The sequence below is a fragment of the Agelaius phoeniceus genome, chromosome 38 (genome assembly GCF_051311805.1).
Source record: "Agelaius phoeniceus isolate bAgePho1 chromosome 38, bAgePho1.hap1, whole genome shotgun sequence".
NCBI lineage: Eukaryota > Metazoa > Chordata > Aves > Passeriformes > Icteridae > Agelaius > Agelaius phoeniceus.
Genome location: NC_135304.1, coordinates 448912 through 470174, shown reverse-complemented (window position 1 = coordinate 470174; position 21263 = coordinate 448912). Strand labels below are relative to the sequence as shown.

Sequence of the window (21263 nt, the reverse complement as noted above, 5' to 3'; positions counted from 1 at the left end):
TAAAATCGAGCAGCTCTAAGCGATTTTGAGCCGAATTTGGGCCGTGTCGGGGCTGGTTCTCGGCCGGGCGCAGCCGGTGCGGGGCCCTCCCTTATAAGCGGCCCAGCACCGCCCCCGCGGGGGCGACAAAATAGTCCCTAAAATCGCCAAAAAGGGCAGCAACCCCCAAAATCCCCCCCAATATCTACCGCCCGCAGTGTGAAAAAGCTTCTTTTTTCATTATTTCACTTTTTTTACCATTTTCTTCGATTTTTTCCCCTCACAAACTGTGCCCCCCCCCCCCCGAGGCCTCGGGCCTTTGGCCGGCCCACGCGGTCCAGTACGAAAATGGTTAAATTTAACTGAGATTTTTTTGTTCGGTTTGGCCAATTCTGCCCTAAAATCCCTCGCTTCGACCTTCCCGGGTGGCTTTAGAAGTTTTTTATTTGGTTTTTTATTCATTCATTTTACTCTTTTTTTTTTTTTTTTTGCTGCGTCACGGGGCTGGGCCGCTGCCAAAAAGGCGCCGTTTCTCCTCAAAAGGGTCACAAATCTTGAGGAAAAAAAAGTTCTTGAGGGAACACAGACCCCAAAGCCCAAATTTTCACCAGTTTTTGTTCCCCCAAAAGCCTGAACAACCCTTTTTAAACCCTTTTTTCCACCCTGATCCAGCACAGCCCTAACCACCATTTTAATTTCCTTTTCTACGACAGAAATGCATCAAAATCTTTGTGTTTCACCCCATTTCAGGCCATGCTGAGTCATGGAAGTCCCTGTTTTCAAGAAATGGAATAAACCCTCACTATTTTGAGGCATTTTAAGGCATTTTTTAGGCAATTTAAAGCACTTTTTTTGGCTTTTTGAGGCGTTTCCGGGCAGGAAATGACACCCCAAGAATGCTGGCAGGGAGGGGACAACCCCCCTCCCCAACCTTTTAATTATCATTCATTAAAGCTGTTCTGGGGCTAATTAAAGCTGCTGACGAAAACAATGAGGCATTTTGGGGTGTGGGAGGAGCTGTTCCGACATTTTTGGGGCGTTTCCTGCAGGAGAAAAATTTTCCTTATTATTATTAATTATTTTCTGGGCTATTCCACCATTAAGGCTCTCAAATGTAAATTTCCCCCCCCATTTCAGGTGCAGGAAAAGGCCTCCCCAGAAATACCCTGATTTTAGGGAAGGCTTATCTCAATGATCATTTTTACCGCAATATTCTGCCCATTTGAAGCTGGTTTAAGCCATAATTTAAAATTTTAATCATTTTAGCAACTCTTGACACGGTCAAAGTTCCCGTTTTCTGCATGAAAATACCCCCAAAGCTGCTTTTTCCTCAGGAGCTGAGCCTGGAGAGGACATTTTAAAACATTTCCCACTAGAAAGATGCTCTTCACCAAATCTTGAGTGTTTCTTAGGAAAAAAAAATAGAATGAAAATCAGGTTTAGATTTTTTAAAAGCTGGGATAGCACTAAAGCTTCTAAAGAGCCTCAACAGCACTTTAAGGTGAGTTTAAGCCATTTTTGGGGCACACGACACAGGTTTTGCTCTCAAAAATCACCACTAAACCAAACTCTGCAGCTTTTCAGCTGCTTTTTAAACCGAAAGCGGGAGGCTGCCCCTCCAGTCTCCCTAGCCCCCTTTCTAGTAGGTTTTTGATGCAAAACCACCTCAATTCCTCACTCTAAATCCACCATTTCATTGAAACTTCCAGCTTTTTAAAACCCGATCCTTTTTAGCGACTTTTCGCACAAAAATTACCTCACGCAAAGGGGCACGTATAGGGGGGGAACTTCATCGCGTCCCCTCCTCCGCGGGGCCCCTCAAGCCGCCGCTAAATGGGCACAAACCCCCTCCCCCCCGCTCCTCCCCTCCCCCACAGCCCCGACTTTCATTCTGCCCCTCCTCCACGCCCATTTTACAGGCAAATAAAAAGAAAATTGGGGGCGGGAACGGCCGCGGAAGGATCCGGCGGAAGGATCCGGCGGAAGGAGCCGGTGTGAAGTGACCTCCGGACATGTGGCCGGCGGAGGGATCCGCGCGCGGAGGGATCCGCGAGTGATGCGTCAGTGGGCGGATCCACACGGAGACCCCGCCCCTCTGCAGGCCCCTCCCTTGGCTTTGCCGCAGTCGCCGCGGGGGCGGCGTCGGGTGCGGGAGTGCGGCGTCATCGCTCCGTGCACTCCGCATTGGGCGGGGGAAGCGCCGAGTCACCTCTGCCGCGTCCGGAGAGGCCGAACGGTTAAAAAAAAATTACCCTTTTCTCCTTGGTTTTACCTCAGAAAAGCCCGAGTTCCTTCAGGAAAATATCATTTGCCTCAGAAATGGCCGACTTCCGTCAGAAAATGATCAGTTTCCCCGAGAAAATGTCCGGTTTTCCTCAGGAACGTTTGATTTTACCTCATCAGTGTCTCGCTTCCCTCTTGAGACGTCTGGTTTGTCTCAAAAACGTTTGATTTCCCTCAAGAAGTGTCCGTTTTGCCTCAGAAATGTCCTATTTACTTCGAAAGTGTCTTACTTCCCTCACAAGTATCTGATTTGTATCAAAAATGCCTCATTTCCCTCAGAAAGTTCCCGATTTGCCTCAGAAATGTCAAATTTTACCTCAGAAACGTCAAGTTTTACCTCAGAAATGTCCTATTTTCCTCAGAAAAATATAATTTTTATTCAGCCATAACCCGCTCCCCCCCCCAAAATGGCGCCTTCCCACGGGAACAGATCTGCGTCCTTCATGATTTCCCTCAGATAACATTTATTCCAAAGCATTTCTTTATCCTATCAAATATTTATATTTTCTTCATTTTTTAGTTTCTAAATGTTGGATTTCAGAGCAGTTTCTTGTGTTCTTTAGGCCCCGGTAACACTTACCCCTCCCACAGCACAAAACTCTCACCGGTTCTCCCTTAAAAAATCCTTAAATTTCTAAAAAGCACCTTAAGAAAATGAAATTATTCAGGACTGAGGCAGTTTTGCCGCAGAGTGGAGGCGTGTGGGGTTTAAGGGTAGAAAATGTGATATTTTGGATAAACGCAGCCCTGCTGGGTGGGAAAAGGGAGGAAAATGGGGTTAAAAAGTGAAATAGGGGGATTTTGGGTGGATTTGTGAAGGTCCCAAATGGACAATGAGCAATGCCCCAACATCAGCAGGACTTGCTCCAAAAATGGTGGAATTTGTCCCAAAGGTCTCGTTAGTGCTAATGAGAGGGAGAAGCCTCCCCAACGCAGAAGCCCCTGACACAGGTGACAGGTGTGACACGTGTGACAAGTGTGACACATGCGTGTCCCTGAGTCCCCAGCCCGAAATGGCCGCTGCTGTCACGTGGGGCAGCCATTTGGCTACGTTGGCCACAACCCCCCAGAACTGGCCCCAAAGCCCCTAGGACTGGCCCCAAACCGCTGCAGCTTGTCCCAAACCCCCCTAAATGGACCCCAAGCTGCCTGGAATAGGCCCCAAACCCCCCAGAACTGGCCCCAAAATGTCCCAACTCCACTGAAAGTAGCCTCAGACCCCCCAGGAACTGGTTGGAAAATGCTCTGCATGATCCAGAATCAGCTCCAAATATCCCAAACTAGATCAAACCTGTCACGAATTAACCCCAAACACCCCAAATAAGTTGCAAACCACCCTGAATCAGCTTTGATCTGCCCCAAATCACCCAGAATCATCCCCAAACTGGTACCAGACTGCCTCAAACTGCTCTGGATTGGCCCCAAATCGATCCCGATTTGCCCCAGATTCCACCAAACCCTGCCTGGGGAGAGGGGGGCGGGGGGGCAGTGCAGTTTATTGGGGGGTGTTGAGTACAAAGGGGGGGGGGGCTTCCAGTGCTCCCAGTCTGAACTGGGAGGGGTTTGGGGGGGCTCGGGGGGGCTCAGCCCTGCTCGGAGCCGGCCCCCCCCTGTGCCCCCTGCCACGGGGCTGTAGGAGCCGCCCCCGGCCCCCCCCCGGCTGAAGAAGGACGCCGAGCGCCGGGGGGGCTTCACCCGCCGCAGCTCCTGCCCTGGGGGGGGACATTGGGGTGGGATTTAGGGCAGGAATCGCCTCGGGGTCCCCTGTGCCACCCCCGAGTGTCCCAATTCCCTCCCTGCCCTGTTCCCTCAGAACACCCTGTACCCTGTGTCCCCTGCTTGTCAGATTCCCCCGAAGGTCCCTGTCCCCCCCCTGTGTCCCCCATGCCCCTGTGACCACCCTCCCTTTCCCCTGGAAGCTCCTGTGTCTCCTCCTCAACTCTATGCCCCCTATCCCCCCCAGAAGCTGGGGTCACCCCATGTGTGTGTGTCCCCATGTCCCCCTATGTCCCCCCACTGTTCTTGATGTCCCCCATGTTCCGTTTGTCTCCTATGTCCCTGATATCCCCCTTGTCTCCATGTCCCCCATGTCCAGCATGTTCCCTGTTGTCCCCCATGTCCCCCCCATGTCCCAGACGTACCCATGTCCCTTAAGTTCCGAACGCCCCCCATGTCCCCGCTGTCCCCCATGTCCCGAATGCCCGCCATGTCCTGAATGCCCCCCATATCCCGGATGTCCCCAATGTCCCCGATGTCCCGAATGCCCCCCAAGTCCCTGCTGTCCCCCATGTCCCGCTGTCGCCTGTCGCACCCTCCCGCACGTAGTCGATGGTCGCGAGGCGCTGCAGGCGGGGCCGTGTCACGCTCTCCTGCCGCCGCAAGGGGGCGCCACGCGCGCCGGCCGCCTCGGGGGGCGTGGCCGCAGCGCCGGCGGGGGGCGGGGCCTGTTCCTCGGGGGGCGGGGCCGCCCCGCCCAGCTCGATGCAGCACTCGATGAGGGCGCTCATCAGCTCCGCCTGGGGGCGCTGTCAGCACCAGACCGAGACCCCCCGGGACCCCCCAGGGAACCCCCCAACCTTCCCCCCCCCGGGATGTCCCCCTAGAGACCCCCCCGGGACTCACAAACCCACCCAAGGCAGCCCAAACCCCTCTGGGAACCCCCCCAGGGACCCCCCAAAACCCCCGCAGGACGCCCAACACGACCCCCTTGGGAACCCCAAGCACACGGCAGGGAAACCCAAACCAACACCCCTGGGATCATCCCAGGACCCCAAACCCACACCTGGGGCCTCCAAACTATCCCTCAACACCCCCAAACCGACCCTCCCAGGATCCCCAAACACCCCCAAACTGATCCCCCAGGGACCCACCCAGCTGCCCCCTAAAGCGCTCCCAAACCCTCCCCCTGCTCCCCCCAAATTCCCCCCCAGAGCCCCCCACTCGCACCTGTGGGGAGAACACACGCAGCAGTCGGTTCACGGGGGCTCCCTCGTGGTCCCCATCGAACTCCAACCACAGCTGGGGGGGCTCCGTGGGGTCCCCCTCCTGCCCCGCGGGGTCCCCGTCCTGCCCCACGGCCCCCACCAGCTCCCAGCACAGCTCGGGGTACGTCAGGGACAGCAGCACGTGCTGGGGGGCGGCACGGGAGGGGGGTCACCCACAGAGCCCCCCTGAGCCCCATCCTGCCCCCACAGAGCCCCCCTGACCCCCATCCTCCCCCCCCAGACCCCCCCAATACCTTCTGCCGGGGGTCAATGATGGTGACCCCCTCGAGCCCCACGGCCACGCTGACGGGACGCAGCCCCCCCCGGGCCAGCAGCCCCCCCGACGGGCCGCTCAATGGCTCCTGGGAAAAAGGCACACCTGGAGAGGGGGGGGGACACACCTGGGTCACCCCCAAACCCCAAATTCTGGGTCCCCCCAAATTCATGGGGTCCCCAGGTGCAGTGTGGGGTGAAGATGCTGGGGGCAATACCTGAGGGCCTGGATATGGAGGAACTTGGGGGTCTAGAAGGAGCCCTGGGCGTGGGGTCACTGTGGGTCTGGGGGAGTCTGTGGGGCTCAGATATTGGGGGGTCCCTGGGAGAGCTCCCTGGGGGTCTGTGGGGCACACTGGATGTCTCTGGGCGGCAGGGCAGGTGGAGGGGGGGTTCTTTTGGGGTTCCCTGTTGATCTGGAGGGGGTCCCCATCAATCTGGGGGGGTGTCCCTGAGGTTTGCAGGTGTCCCTGGAAGGGGTCTTGGTGAGGTTCCCTGAGGGTCTTGGGGGCATCAGTGGGGGGTGTCCCATGGGGGGTGTCCACTGGGGGTCTCTAACAGGGGAGTGTCCGATTGAGGTGTCTCATTTGGGATGTCCAATGGGGGGGGTGTCCCCTGGGGGTCTCTAACTAGGGGGTGTCCCCTGGGGGTCTCTAACCGGGGTCTCCCCCCCCTCACCCGTAGCCGGGCAGGGCGTGGCAGCGGCGCAGGAAGTCCCGGTACAATCCGGCAGGGGGCGCCTCGGGGCCCGGCGCACGCGCGAACGCCTCGAGCAGCCGCTGGGCGGGGCCCGGCTCCCGCGAGCGCCGGAACAGCGCCCCCCAGCGGGCAGGAGGACCCGGCGGCAGCAGCTCCCCCAGCAGCGGCCTGGGGGGGGACACCGGGCGCTCAGGAGGGGACCGGAGGGGCACGGGCGGAACATGGGGCTCAGGGGGTACCGTGTGGCCGGGGGATGGAGGTCCCGTGGGGTGGGGAGGTCCCGGAGGGGATCCCGTGGGTGGGTCCCAGGTGTGGGGGGGTCCCAGGTGGAGGGGATCCCGTGGGTGGTCGCGTCCCAGGTGGGGTCCCAAAGGGAGTGCCAGGGGTTCCCATGGGTGGGGGTCCCGTGGGCAGGGTCCGGCCGGTGCTGACCGCAGGCTGAGCTCCGTGTGCCGGCCGGGCTCGAAGGGCCCCAGGCGCAGGCGGCAGCTGAGCCCCCCAGCTCGGCCGCCTCGGGGGGGTCCACGGGGTAGCGCCCCTCCTTCAGCTGCTCCCGCGCCTCCTCATAGAGCAACCGCAGCAGCTCCTCCTCCTGCAGCTGGAGCCACAGACACCCCCAGGTCACCCAGAGAGACCCCTGAACCACCGCAGACCCCTCCCTGAACCCCCCCGTGTCCCCCTGCCATAGATCCCCCCACACCGGGGACCCCCCTGTCCCCCCTCACCTCCAGCTCACGGCTCTTAGGGAAGAACACGTTCCTGCGCAGCTGCAGACACGGCTCATCTGGGGGGGCAGGGGGTCAGTGGGACCCTCGAGGGGACCCTCCTGTCCCCAAAGGGTCCTCCCCTGACCCCCCAGCCCTCACCTTGGGCGATGGCCGCGGGCGAGCCGAGGCTGAAGCGCTAGCAGCAGCTCCGGCCAGTGCCGGACCAGGCGCAGGGGTCGGTGCCGCGGCTTCAGCTGCACCTCTGGGGGGGACGCAGGGCTGGCACCCACCTGGGGACCCGCGGAGACCCCCACAGGGACCCTCGCGGGCATAGGGACCCCCCCCACCCCATCCTCCAAGGGGATCCTCCCGTCTCCCTGTCCCTCATGGGACCCCTCCAATGTCCCCTCCTCAGCGAGCAGCTCTGCTCAGAACCGAGCTGTGACCCCACGACCCCCCCATATCCCCATGGTCCCACTTCCCCTCTGTGTCCCCCTGTCCCCGCAATGTCCCCGTGTCCCCCCATGTCCCCTGTCCCCCCAATGTCCCCCTGGTCCCCCAATGTCCCCCTGTCCCCCCTCACCGAGCAGTTCCAACCCCAACCACAGCGCGAGCTGTGACCACGCCATGTCCATGTCCCCCCAATGTCCCCGTGTCTCGCAATGTCCCTGTGTCCCCCCATGTCCCCATGTGTCCCTCGGTCCCCCATGTCCCCCTGTCCCTCCATGTCCCCATATCCCCCCATGTCTCCCTGGCCCCCCAATGTCCCCATGTCCCCCCATGTCCCCCCCTGTCCCCCCCTCACCGAGCAGCTCCGACCCCAACCACAGCGCGAGGGCGTCGCCGGCGGCGGGCGGGAGGCGCAGCGCCCCCTGCAGGCGGCGCAGCAGCTCCGCGGCCGTGGGGCCCGGGGGCGGCTCCAGCGGCAGCGGGCAGCGCCGACCCGTCCGGCAGGTACAGCAGGGCTGGGGGCGCCGGGGGGCGTCAGACCCCCCCGGGGACCCCCACATAACCCACGGGATCCCCGGGACCCCCGCACATCCCCCGGGACCCCCACAACTCCCAACAAGCACCGCCCCCCCCGCACTGACACAGCCCCGGCAGGTGCAGCAGGGCTGGGGGCGCCGAGGCCCGTGAGGCCCCCACCCAGAGAACCCCAAACCCACTCGGGACCCCCAAACCTGCCCCGGGACCGCCCACCCCCCAGTCTGACACAGCCCGGGACACACCCAAAGGACGCACGGGGGTACCACGGCCACGCCCTCCCCCAGACCACCCCCCCAAAGTGTTCCACGGTCCCCCGGGGGTCTCACGGCCCCCAAAGCTCCCCACGACCCCCACCCACGGGGGTTCCACGGCCACGCCCATACCCGGACTCGCGGCCCCGCCCCCTCCCTTGGCCCCGCCCCCTCACCGGCGGCGCCCGGCGGGGCGGACGCGCCCTCCCCCTCCGCCTCCCCCTCCCCGTCCATGAGCGGGGTCACGGAGGGGTCACCGTGGGGTCACCGCAGGGTCACGGCTCCGCGCGCTCCTCGCGCCGGTCCCGCGCGCGGGGCGGAAGCGCCACGGGTGGGCGGAGGGGGCGGGGCCGGCAAGATGACGTCACTGTGAGGGCGGGGCCCGGGAGAGGCGGGGGAGGCGCCCCCTGGCGGAGGGGAGGGCTGGGACCCCTCCGCGGGGGGAGGTTGGGGGGGTCCCGGCGCATTCGGGGGGTCCCGGGGGCGGCGCAGGAAGAGGCGGAGCCGCTGTACGAAGTATAGAACCGTGTATTCCTCTGTGCGCGGCGGGGGGGGCGGCCCGGGGGGGCTCGGAGGGATTCGGGGCGGCTTTTGGGGGGTCCCGGCAGGACCCCGGAGGGTCCCGACGCCAATCGGGGCTCTCGAAATTAAAAAATAAACCCAAAGAAATACCCGGGGAAAGGGGGCGAGGGGGGGGCGGTAAAAAACCGATCCGAGGTTGGGAAGGGGAGCGGTTTGAGGGGGGGGTTCCCGCGCCCCTCTCGGGAGGGAGGGGGGGGTCCCGCGCGCCCCCCGCGCCCCCCCCCACGCGCGCCGCCCCCCGGTTCCCGCGGCGGGGTCGGGGGCGGGAGGGGGGACACACACACAGAGAGAGAGACCACAGAGGCGCCCCCGCTGCGGCGGGGTCGGGGGGGCGGGCAGGTGACATCCCCCGGGGATGGCGGCGGGGGCCGGGGGGGGGGTCGGGGGACACGCGTGGAGACCCCCCCCCCTCACACGTAATACTCCTTGTCCTTGTTGCGCCGCCCTTTGCCCGGCGCCTTGGGGGGCGCGGCCGCCGCCTTCTCCTTGGGGGTCCCGGCGGGGCGGGGTCGGGGACGCGGCCCCGGGAGCCCCTCCCGGGCCCCCCCCGGGCGCGGCGGGGGCGGCCCCGATGTAGTGGCGGCTCTGGTCCACCTGGTAGGAGCCCTCGTCGCGGTTGCTGGTACTTGTACATGGCGTAGAGGAGGATGAGGATGCAGAGCGCGGCGGCCGCCACGATGCCCACCACCATGCCGGTGGTGCCGCCCGCCTCCCGCACCACCTCCACCGCTCCGGGCGCGGCTGTGGGGGGGCACGGGGGGGGCGCCGGGTCACGGGAGGAGCCGAACCCCCCCCGCGCCGCCCCCCCGCCCGCGCCGCCCTCCCGCGGGTGCCGCTCGCCCGCCGGCACCAGCCCGGGCGGAGCCGCGCCCGCCACCGTGGGCTCGGTCCCGGCGCCGCGGGGCGCGGCCGTGGCCGCCGGGGGGGCGGCGGCCTCGGGGCTCCCCCCGCCCCCCAGCCCCGCGAAGTCCTCGTCGTCGGCCGGCGGCTGCTCGGGGCCGGGAGCGTGGCCGGGGGTCGGGGGTCGGGGTCCGCCGCCTCCCCCGAGGCGAAGCCCGAGGGCTCGTCGCAGTCGGGGCCGCAGCCCGGGGGGGCGCGGGGGGCGGCGGGGGGCGCGGGGGGGCCCGGGGACGCCGGCAGCACCAGCTCCCCGCCTGCGGAGACAGAAAGGGGACGGGGGGACCCCCGTCAGCCCCCGCCGCCGCGCCCCGCTGCGCCCCCCCGACCCCCCCCCGCCGCCTCCGGCCGCCTCCGCGCCAGCTCCGCTCTAGGTTACTTATTTCTTTTTTTTTTTTTTTTTTCATTTTTAGCTAATTCCTCTACTTTTTTTTTTTTTTTTCTCGGCTTTTTTGTTTTTTTTTTTTTAAGAGCAAACCGCGGCGCTGCCGTCAACTTACATCGCGGGATGGGGCCGGGTGATTTTAGCGTGGAGGAAAAAGAAATTGCAGGAAGGAAGGGAAAGCACACAAAAAACGAGAGAAAGAGAAAAAAGAGAAAAAAATAACAAAAAGAAAAGAAGAGAAGAGACACTCGGTGAGAAGGTGCCGCGGCCACCCCTGCGGCGCCAGCGCCCGGCCCCGGCCGGCCCCGGCCACCGCCGGCCACCACTGGCCACCGGCCCCCGGCCATCAGCCACCGGCCATTGACCATCAGCCTCGGATCCATCCGTCCATCCATCCATCTGTCCATCCATCCATCCATCCATCCGTCCATCCATCCATCCATCCATCCATCCATCTGTGAACTATCTGTCCACCCCTAAATCCATCCATGGATCCCTGAATCCATCCTTGACTCCATCCTTGAATCCATCCATCCATCCGTCCATCCGTCCATCCATCCATCTGTCCATCCATCCATCCATCCTTGAATCCATCCATCCATCCATCCGTCCATCCATCTGTGAACTGTCTGTCCACCCCTAAATCCATCCATGGATCCCTGAATCCATCCTTGAATCCATCCATCTGTCCATCTGTCCATCCATCCATCCATGAACCATCTGTCCATCCCTAAATCCATCCATGGATCCCTGAATCCTTGAATCCATCCCTGAATCCATCTTTGAATTCATCCACCCATCCATCTGTCCATCTGTCCATCCATCCATCCATCCATGAACCATCTGTCCACCCCTAAATCCATTCATGGATCCTTGAATCCATCCTTGAATCCATCCGTCCATCCCTCCATCCTTGAGTCCATCCAGCCATCCCTAAACCCAGCTGTGTCCATCCAATCCTGATCCATGTGTCCACCTGTCTTTGATTCCATCCATCCATCATCCATCCGTCCATCATCCATCCGTCCATCATCCATCCATGCATCCATCCATCCATCCATCCATCTGTCCCCCTGTCCGTCCATCCATCCTTCAGCCCATCCATCCATCCCTGTGTCCGTCTGTCCATCCAATCATCCATCCAATCATCCATCCATCCATCCATCCATCCATCCATCCATCCATCCATCCATCATCCATCCGTCTGTCCGTCCATCCATCCATCCATCCATCCATCCATCCATCCATCCATCCATCCATCCATCCATCCCTAAATCCACCCCTGCAGCCACCTGGCCACATGTCTGTCCACACTCAGATCCAGCATCTGACCTCAAATCTGCTCATCCATCCATCCATGTGTCCATCCATCTGTCCCCCTGTCCGTCCATCCATCCTTCAATCCTCCATCCATCCATCCATCCATCCATCCATCCATCCATCCATCCATCATCCATCCGTCCATCCATCCATCCATCCATCCATCATCCATCCGTCCATCCGTCCATCCATCCATCCATCCATCTGTCCATCCATCCGTCCATCCATCTGTCCATCCGTCCATCCTATCCATCCACGGACCACTGTCCATCATCCATCCACGGTCAATTGTCCATCCATTGTCCATCCATTGTCTGTCCACTGTCCGTCCACTGTCCATCTGTCTGTCCCCCACTCCTCCTCCCTTCCCCTCACTGCTGCCACCCCTCCCCCACAAGTGGGGTTTTGTGGGACCAGAGTGTCCTGGGGACACCTGTGGGGGACACACCCGGCTGTCCAGGTGACACCTGTGGGTACCGGCTGAGGCCCCAGGTGTCCGGGGGGGTCTCCATTGTCCAGGTGACACCCGGGGGTGTCCAGGGGGTGTCACTGTGTGACACTGGCGGTGGGGGAGGGTCCTCACTGAGGTCCTGGTGGCAGCACAGGTGTGACAGCGCAGGTGTGACAGCGCAGGTGTCACATGGGGTGACCCCAGACCGGGGGGGTCCTCCCTGTCTGTCCGAGAGTCCGAATGTCCAAGTGTCCAAGTGTCCAAGTGTCCGTCCGTCAGGGGAAGCAGGGGGTGGGGGCGGGGCTTGCACAGCCCCTGGGCTCAGGTGTGCGCTCGGAATGGGCGGGGAACACCTGTGCAGGTGGGGGGCGGGGCCACAGGTGGGAGGGGCGTGTGCAAAGGGGGCGGCACCTGAGTGTGCAAAGGGGGGCACCTGAGTGTGTAAAGGGGGTGCCGAGTTTGTGGGGCAGGTGTGAGCTCAGGTGTGTGTGAGCTCAGGTGTGTATGCACACCTGTGTCTGTGTGTGTGTGAGCAGCTCCTGTCCAGGTGTGTGTGCACAGTTCACATGTCTACACCTGAGCAGGTGTGTGTGTGTGTGTGTGTGTGTGTGTGCACACCTGTGCAGATGTGTGTGAATAGTTCAGGTGTGTGCACACCTGTCCAGGTGTGCGTGTATCTGTGTGTGCACAGCTGTCCAGGTGTGTGCGTGTGCACCCTGTCCAGGTGTCTGTGTGCACCTGTCCAGGTGTGCGTGTGTCTGTGTTTGCACACCTGTCCAGGTGTGTGAGCAGCTCCCGTACACCGCGTGTTCCCTGCAGTGAACAGCCTGGCTCGTTCCCTGCTCACACGCGTGTGCAACGCCCCCACCCCCCCCACACCTGTGCGTGTGCACACCCCGACACCTGTGTGGGGGTCTCAGCCCCGTCGGGGGGTTGGGGAAGAGCCCCGGGCTCTGCGGCCGTGCCACACACGCGTGCCAGGCCGTGCCACACGCGTGTGCCCGGGGCCCCGGAGCAGCACCCACCTGTGCCCGGCTCACACTCCTCCAGGTCCTCGTCATCGCTCGGACACTCGGCCGAGGCCACCAGGAGATCGTCCGTGTTCTGGGGGGGACATTGGGGAGGGGGTCAGCCCGGGGACCCCCAAACCCCCCCAAACCCCCCCAGGATCCAGGGAGGGGTGTCAGGGGTCACCTGAGCGCACCCAGGTGTGCGGGACCCAGCACCTTTCTGGGGTCCCCCCCTACCTGCCCCTCCCACAGCGCCCCTGCCCCCCATCCAGCCCTTGGGACCCCCCCATCCTCCCCAAATTCCCTGCAGACCCTCCCCCCTTTACCCCCCATACCCTGACCTTGGTAGGACCCTCCCTCAATCCATAACCCCCCCCAATTCCCCACTCCCCTTTTACCTGTCCCACTGCTCCCCGCTCCCCACTCCCCAGACCCCCATTTTGCCCCCTCCCCGCTTTACCTGGGCGACGGTGTCGCGCAGGGTGGGCGAGCGCCCGCGGCGGGTGGTGGTCGTGGCCATGGTGGTGGTGGTCTCCATGATGGTGGTGGCCATGTCGGGGGGCGCGGGGGTGGCGCCGGGGGGCGCGGGGGGCGGGGGGGGGTCCCCCACGAGCCGCAGGTCCCCCTCAAGCCGCACACGGGGGTGTCCCTCGGCCGCCAGCGCCAGCAGCTTCAGCCCGTTGTAGTAGAGCCCCGAGAGCTGCCCCTGGAAGGGGCGGCCGCGGTCCCGGCCCCCCACCCGCACGCGCGCTTGGCTGTTGAAGATGGTCAGCTGCCGGCCTGGGGGGGAGAGGGGGGGCTCGCACACCTGGCACACCTGGTACCGGCTCACCTGTGTCACCTGTGCCACCTGTGCTACCCTGACACTGTCACCCCACTCACACACATGCCCCCCTGGCTGTTGAAGATGGTCAGCTGCCGGCCTGGGGGGGAGAGGGGGGGCTCGCACACCTGGCACCGGCTCACCTGTGTCACCTGTGTCACCTGTGCTACCCCCAACGTCACCCCAACACTGTGACCTCAACGCCATCACCCTGACACTGTCACCCCACACTCACACACCCCCCCCACCATGGATGGAGAGGGGGGGGCTTTGCACACCTGGCACACCTGGAACACCTGGAACACCAGGTACCAGCTCACCTGGCTCAGCCTGACACTGGCACCCTGACACTGTCCCATGGATGGACACGGCAGCTGCACACCTGGCACGGCCTTATCCCCACACCTGGCACACCTGGCATGGCCTTATCTCACACCTGGCACACCTGGCATGGCCTCACCCGACACCTGGCACACCTGGCACAGCCTCACCCCACACCTGGCACAGCCTTATCCCCACACCTGGCACACCTGGCATGGCCTTACCCCATACCTGGCACGCCCCCACACTGCCCCACCCTGCCACGCCCACCCCTCCCCCCCCCCCCTCCTGCACACCTGGGCACACCTGGGTGTGCCTTGCACGAGGAGCAGCCCCGCCCCCCCTCCCACCCCCACCCCCCTCCCCCCCCCGGGCAGTTAAAGGGACCCCAACGCCCCCCCCCGGCCCCCGGCTCCGCTCGGGCTCAATTCGGCCAATTTTGGGTCATTTGGGGCGGGGGGGAGGGGCAGGGGCCCTTGTGGGCGGGGCCGGGGCGTGCGAGGCTGGGGCGGCTCCTGTGCACACCTGGGGCTGCAGGGCGGACACACCTGTGCACCTTCCTCACGCACACCTGGCCTTGCTGCACACCTGGTGCACACCTGGTGCACACCTGGTACACACCTAGTGCACACCTGGTACACACCTGGTACACACCTGCTCTGGTGCGCACCTGTCCTCATGCACACCTGGTGTACACCTGGTGCACACCCCAGCCTTGGTGCACACCTGTCCTCATGCACACCTGGTGCACATCCCAGCCATGGCACACACCTGGTGCTCGCCCCAGCTATGGTGCACACCTGGTGCACACCTGGAGCACGCCCCAGCCGTGGTGCACACCTGGTGCACACCTGTCCTGCGCACACCTGGCGCAGCCCCGGCCCCGGGCAGTGCTGGGCAGGTGTGGGTTAGGGGGTTTAGCGGGTTTATGCGGCTTTAGGGGGGCTCTGGGCTCAGCGCGGTTTAGGGGGGCCGTTAGGTGCGTTAGCATCCCTTTAACCAGGTAATGAGGGGGCGGGGCAGGGGCTGGCCCCTTCCCCAACACCTGGGCTCTCTCCCCGGACACCTGGGGGGGTCCCTGGACAACGGGGTCCTCCAGGACGTGGCTCCTGGACACCTGTGGGCCCAGGTGCTGGGACCCCTAAATATCAGGGTCCAAAATGCCGGGGATCCCCGAACACCTGGGACCCCAAACAGGTGGGCCCCGCCCACCTGAGTCCCCACATTCTGGGGTGCCCAGGTGTGGCGGTGCCCAGGTGTGGGAGCCTCCAGGTGTTGGGGGATCCCAGACACTCCCCAGATCAGTGGCTTCCAGACACCTGGGATCCCAAAATCTCTGGGTCCCGGCCACAAGCGGGTGTGCCCAGGTGTGGGGAGCGCCCAGGTGTGGGGGGGTGCCCAGGTGTGGGGGGTGCCCAGGTGTGGGGGGCGCTCGCTGCCGTTACCTTTGTCGAGCAGCCACTCATCGACCACCCGCCCCAGGCGGAAGGGGATGCGCTGCCGCGCCAGCGCCAGCCGCTCGCTGTCCCCGCTGCCTTCGGAGGGAGGAGAAGAGCGTTACGGGGACACGGGGCAGGGCACGGGGACACCAGCACGGGGGTGGCACCGGCGGGGGCATCGGCGGCGGCGTCACAGCCGTGTCAACCGTGTCACGGCACGGCGGCACCCGCGGCATTGGTGGCGGCGCTGTGGTGGGGACCATGGTGTCAGTGGCATTGTTGGTGTCACCAAGATGGGACCGTGGTGTCAGTGGCATCGTTGGTGTCACCAAGGTGGGACCATGGTGTCAGTGGCATCGTTGGTGTCGCCAAGATGGGACCGTGGTGTCAGTGGCATCGCTGGTGTCACCAAGGTGGGACCGTGGTGCCAGTGGCATTGTTGGTGTCACCAAGATGGGACCATGGTCTCAATGGCATTGTTGGTGTCACCATCATGGGACCATGGTGTCAGTGGTATCGTTGGTGTCACCAAGATGGGACCGTGGTGTCATTGTCAGTGGCATCGTTGGTGTCACCATCGATGTCACCATGATGGGACTGTGTTCCCAATGGCATCGTTGGTGTCACCAAGGTGGGACCGTGGTCTCAGCAGCATCATTGGTGTCACCATGATGGGACCGTGGTCCCAATGGAATCATGGTGTCACCAAGATGGGACCGTGGTCCCAATGGCCTCGTTGGTGTCACCATGATGGGACCGTGGTCTCAGCGGCATCATTGGTGCCACCATGATGGGACCGTGGTCCCAATGGAATCATTGGTGTCACCAAGATGGGACCGTTTTCTCAGTGGCATTTTTAGTGTCACCAAGATGGCACCATGGTGTCATCATATAGTGACCAGTTAGTGGCACTCTTGGTGTCACCATCAATGTCACCATGATGGGACCATGGTATCAATGGCATCACTGGTGTCACCAAGATGTGACCATGGTCTCATTGTTAGTGGCACTCTTGGTGTCACCATGCTGGGACTATGGCTTGTCATTGACGTCACCATCAGTGTCACCATGGTGGGACCACGATCTCGCTGTTAGTGGCATCACTGGTGTCACCATCAATGTCACCAAGAAGGGACCGTGGTCTCAGGGCATCATTGGTGTCACCAAGATGGGACCGTGGTCCCAATGGCATCATTGGTGTCACAATGATGGGACTGTGGTCTAAGTGGCATCGTTGGTGTCACCACTGTGGGACCATGGCCTTGCCATTGGTGTCACCATCAGCGTCACCATGGTGGGACTGTGGCCTCATCATTAGTGGCATCATTAGTGTCACCAAGATGGGACCATGGTGTCATCATTAGCGGCACTCTTGGTGTCACCATCAATGTCACCATAGTGGGACCGTGGTATCATCATTAGTAGCACCATTGGTGTCACCATCAATGTCACCATGATGTGACCATGACCTCATCACTGGTGGCGCCATCGGTGTCACCATCAGTGTCAACCATGATGGGATCAAGATGTCACCACCAGTGCCACCATGGTGGGACGGTGGCACAACCATCACGTCACCTTTAGTGCCACCACAGGTGTCACCGGTAGTGCCACCACGCTGTGACCACGGTGTGACCATCAGTGTCCCCACAGCCATGACGCCCCTGCTGATGTCCCCAGCCCTGGCCGCGGTGTCACCGGGGTGGGGGGGTGGGGTTGGCCCTCGGGGGGTTTATGTGGCCTTTAGGGGGGCATTAGCGGGGGAGGGGCGGGGGGGTGGGACCCCTCGTTAGCGCTGCCTCGTTAGTGCCCTCGTTAGGGGGGGCCCTGGGGTGTCCCCAAGCACCTGGGGTGACCCTGGAGTGTCCGAAGGTGCCAATGGGGGGCTTGAAGGGGCTCTGGGGGTGCCCTGTGGTGTCTCAAGGTGCCATAGGGGTGTCCCAGGGGTGTCCCTGAGCACCCTGAGGTGCCTTGGGGTGTCCCAGGGTGTCCCTGTGATGTCTCAAGGTGCCATAGGGGTGTCCCTTGGGTGTCTGGGGGAGCCCTGAGTGGTACCTGGGGGGTCTCTAGGAGACCTAGGGGTACCTGGGGGTACCTGGGAGGTACCTGTAGGAGCCCTGGGGAACACCTGTAGGATCTGTAACACACCTGGGGGTACCTGGGGCGTACCTGTGGGGTCTGTAAGAGCCCTGGAGGGTACCTGGGGGAACACCTGTAGTGTCTGTAGGAGCCCTGGGGAACACCTGGGCTGTACCTGGGGGTGTCTCTAGGGGCCCTGGGGTGCCCGGGGCGCGGCGGGGGGTACCTGGCGGGTAGCGCTCGTGCAGGGGGCCGCCGTCCACCTGGAGCGTGGCGTTGCCGCCGCTGCGCGTGAAGCGGACGACGTGGAAGCGCCCATCGCTGACGGCCGCCCCCCGCTCCTCCAGCGCGATGTCCTCGGTGCCCACGTTGAACAGGACCCCCACGGCCCCCTGCACCTGCGGGGTGGGCACGGGGGCACCGGTGGGTGCCCGTCTCACTTCCCCCCAGCCCCCCAGTTTTGGCCGCTTTTACGATGCAGGAAATCGCCAAATCTGGTTCTTAACAAGAACCCGCAGAGCCCCCCCAAAACCCCACCCAGGACCCCCAGACCCCAGTTTTTTTTTCCCTTCACGTGGAGCTCCAGGATGTCACCAAATCCAGCAGGAAGCCCTGAAGCCCCCCAGGACCCCCATTAAACCCCCTGCACCCCAAATTTGTCCCCTCTTATGCTGTGGAGCTGAGGGAAGTGACCAAACCCAGCCTTGACCAGGAGTCCCCAGAGCCCCTAAATCCCCCCAGGACCCCCATGAAGCCCCCCAACCCCTCATTTATGATGCAGGAAATCACCAAGTCCAGGAAAAAACCCTGGAGATCTCCTCAAGATTCCCTGCACCTCCAGACCCTCCCAGCACCCCCAGACCTCAATTTTGGAAGTCACCAAGCCTGGCCATGCTCTCCATGCACAGCAGCACCCCCAGATCCCCCTAAACCCCCTAAACCCCCAGACCCCTAAACTCCTCTATACCTCCAGCCCCTCCCAGCCCCCCCAGCACCCCCGTACCCCAGTTTTTGATCCCCCTTACAATGTGGAGCTGCAGGAAGTCGCCGAGGCCGGCCGCGCTCTCCACGCGCAGCAGCACCGCGTCGCGCTGCCGGGTGCTGAAGCCCAGGGCCAGGCGGTCAGCGCGGGTGCTGGGCCGGTCATTGGGGGGCCACGTGTAGGTGATCAGGGCCCCCCCCTTGCCGAAAATGTACGTGGTGCCCGCTGGGGGGGGGAGAGAGAAAAACGGGGGGTCAGGGGGGAAAGAAAAGGGGGGAGTGGGGGGAGCCAGGTCTGGGGGGAGCTCAGGGCAGGGGGGCTCAGGAGGTTGGGGGATTTGGGGGTCCCTGAGTGCAGGGGGACCCCCTGGAATTTGGGCACTGCAGGAGGGACCCCCGGAGTTTGGGGGTGAACTGGAATTTTTTTCTGGGGGGGGGGACCCCAGGGTTTATGGGGAACCCTGGATTTGGGGGGTCCATGACATCCAGGGGGGGCCCTGAGGAATGGGGAGGGGTCTGAGAGCTGGGGGGGGGGGAGAACGTCTGAATTTGGGGGAGGGGCTGTGGGGCCATCAGGACCCCCCAATGTCTGGGGGTCCCTCTTGTACCCCCTTCCCCCCATGGCCTTGCAGGAGGGCTCAGGATGCACAAATACATCCAGAATACATCAAAAAATGGACAAAACCGCCCAAAACACCCCAAAACCATCCCAAACCAGCCAAAACCAGCCCAAAAACCTGCAAACCATCCCAAAACAGCCACACACCCCAAAACAGCCAAACACACCCCAAAAAATGCCAAACACACCCCAAAACAGGCAAACACACCCCAAAAACCACCAAACACACCCCAAACCACCACAAAACACCCAAACACACCCCAAACCATCCAAACCACCCCAAAATAGCGCAAAAACACCCAAACACCTCAAAATCACCTGAACGCACCCCAAAACCATCACAAAACACCCAAACCCACCCAAAACCAGCCCAAACCCACGCGTGTCACAGCGTGGACACATGGGGGGGGCACAGACCCCATAGGGCCCCCCTAAACCCTGACCCGGGCCTGGCAGGAGGAAGAGGAGGAGGAGGAAGAGGAAGAGGGGGAGGAAGGCTGTTCCAGGTTCCCAAGGCAGCGAGGAGGAGGAGGAGGAGGAGGAAGAGGCGGTGACAGGGGAGGAGGAGGAGGGGGAGGAAGGCCAGGCTGAAGTACCCGCGAGCAGCTGGGGAGGAGGAGGAGGGTGAGAAACAGGAGGAGGAGAAGGAGGAAGAGGAGGAGGAGGAGGATGAAGGCTGTCCCACCTTCCCAAGGCAGTGAGGAGGAGGAGGAGGGGGGGGAGGAAGAGGAAAGAGGGGGAGGAGGAGAAGGAGGTGAAGGAGAAGGAGGAGGAAGAGGGGGAGGAAGGCCATCTGTGTCCCTGTCATGGTGAAGAGGAAGTTGAGGGAGCCTGAAGCTGAGGAAGAGGATGATGATGATGATGATGATGATGATGAGGGTTTTGGGGGTCCCTGTGAGGAGGAGGAGGATGAAGGCTGATGAGGAGGGTGATGAAGGCTCACTGAGCTGGCTGTGGGTGAGGAAGGGACTCTGGATGGCCATGGGGAGGAGGAGGATGAAGGTGATGGTGTCAAGGGTGATGAAGGCTCATCGTGGTGCCCATGGGTGAGGAAGGGCGCACAGGTGATGGCGATGGGGAGGATGAGGAGGATGATGGTGAGCGGGATGAGGATGAAGATGAGAATGGTGAGGAGGATGAAGAGGATGATGTGGACAATGATGTGGGTGACGATGAAGGCTCACCATGGCGCACGTGGTTGGTGGCAATGGGGGGGTAAAAAAGGATGAGGGTGAGGATGAGGATGATGAGGAAGGTGAAGATGAGGATAAGGAAGGCGAGGATGAGGAGGATGAGGATGGGGATGTTGAGGATGATGAGGAAGGTGAGGATGATGGTGAGGATGATGATGGGGACGATGAAGGCTCACCATGTTGGCTGCAGGTGAGGAAGGCGCACGGTTGACGGTGATGGGGAGGATGAGGAGGATGATGATAAGGAAAGTGAGGATGATGATGATGATGATGATGATGATGATGGTGAGGGTGAGGAGGGCTCACCGTGGTGGCCGTGGGTGAGGAAGGGCGCGCGGTTGATGGCGATGGGGATGATGATGATGATGATGATGGTGAGGGTGATGATGATGATGAAGGTGATGGTGAGGGTGAGGATGAGGAGGGCTCACCGTGGTGGCCGCGGGTGAGGAAGGGCGCGCGGGTTGATGGCCATGGGGAGGATGAGGAGGATGATGATGATGATGATGATGATGATGAAGGTGATGATGAGGATGAGGAGGGCTCACCGTGGTGGACGCGGGTGAGGAAGGGCGCGCGGTGATGGCGATGGGGAGGATGAGGAGGATGAGGAGGATGATGAGGATGATGATGATGAGGGTGATGATGAAGGTGATGATGATGAAGGTGATGGTGAGGATGAGGATGAGGGGGGCTCACCATGGTGGCCGCGGGTGAGGAAGGGCGCGCGGTTGATGGCGATGGGGAGGATGATGATGATGATGATGATGATGATGAAGGTGATGGTGATGATGATGAGGATGAGGAGGGCTCACCGTGGTGGCCGCGGGTGAGGAAGGTGCGCGCGGTTGATGGCCATGGGGAGGATGAGGAGGATGAGGAGGATGATGATGATGATGAAGGTGATGATGATGAAGGTGATGGTGAGGGTGAGGATGAGGAGGGCTCACCGTGGTGGCCGCGGGTGAGGAAGGGCGCGCGGTTGATGGCGATGGGGAGG

The 21263-nt window shown here is 62.2% G+C and overlaps 2 protein-coding genes and 1 long non-coding RNA gene across 3 annotated transcripts; 1 reads left to right on the top strand and 2 right to left on the bottom strand.

Moving 5' to 3' along the window:
• The first annotated feature begins 996 nt into the window (after window positions 1–996).
• On the top strand, window positions 997–2464 carry LOC143692323 (uncharacterized). The gene is made up of 2 exons (XR_013180218.1): window positions 997–1480; window positions 1899–2464. It is a non-coding gene; the product is annotated as an uncharacterized LOC143692323 (long non-coding RNA).
• Window positions 2465–3376: 912 nt separating this feature from the next.
• LOC143692337 (FERM domain-containing protein 8-like) lies at window positions 3377–8397 on the bottom strand. Its single transcript, XM_077172523.1, is given in 14 exon segments — window positions 3377–3974; window positions 4574–4778; window positions 5209–5391; window positions 5501–5593; window positions 5595–5625; window positions 6198–6386; window positions 6651–6714; window positions 6717–6816; window positions 6944–7002; window positions 7085–7121; window positions 7123–7187; window positions 7731–7857; window positions 7859–7890; window positions 8340–8397. Coding segments are annotated over 14 exon segments (1695 nt in total). The 3' UTR covers window positions 3377–3522.
• A 634-nt stretch (window positions 8398–9031) lies between these two features.
• On the bottom strand, window positions 9032–20980 carry LOC143692321 (neurexin-1-beta-like). Its single transcript, XM_077172500.1, is given in 10 exon segments — window positions 9032–9243; window positions 9293–9363; window positions 9365–9483; window positions 9554–9580; window positions 12824–12902; window positions 13269–13588; window positions 15398–15487; window positions 17697–17868; window positions 18496–18677; window positions 20695–20980. Coding segments are annotated over 10 exon segments (1419 nt in total). The 5' UTR covers window positions 20966–20980; the 3' UTR covers window positions 9032–9155.
• Between the last annotated feature and the right edge of the window lie 283 nt (window positions 20981–21263).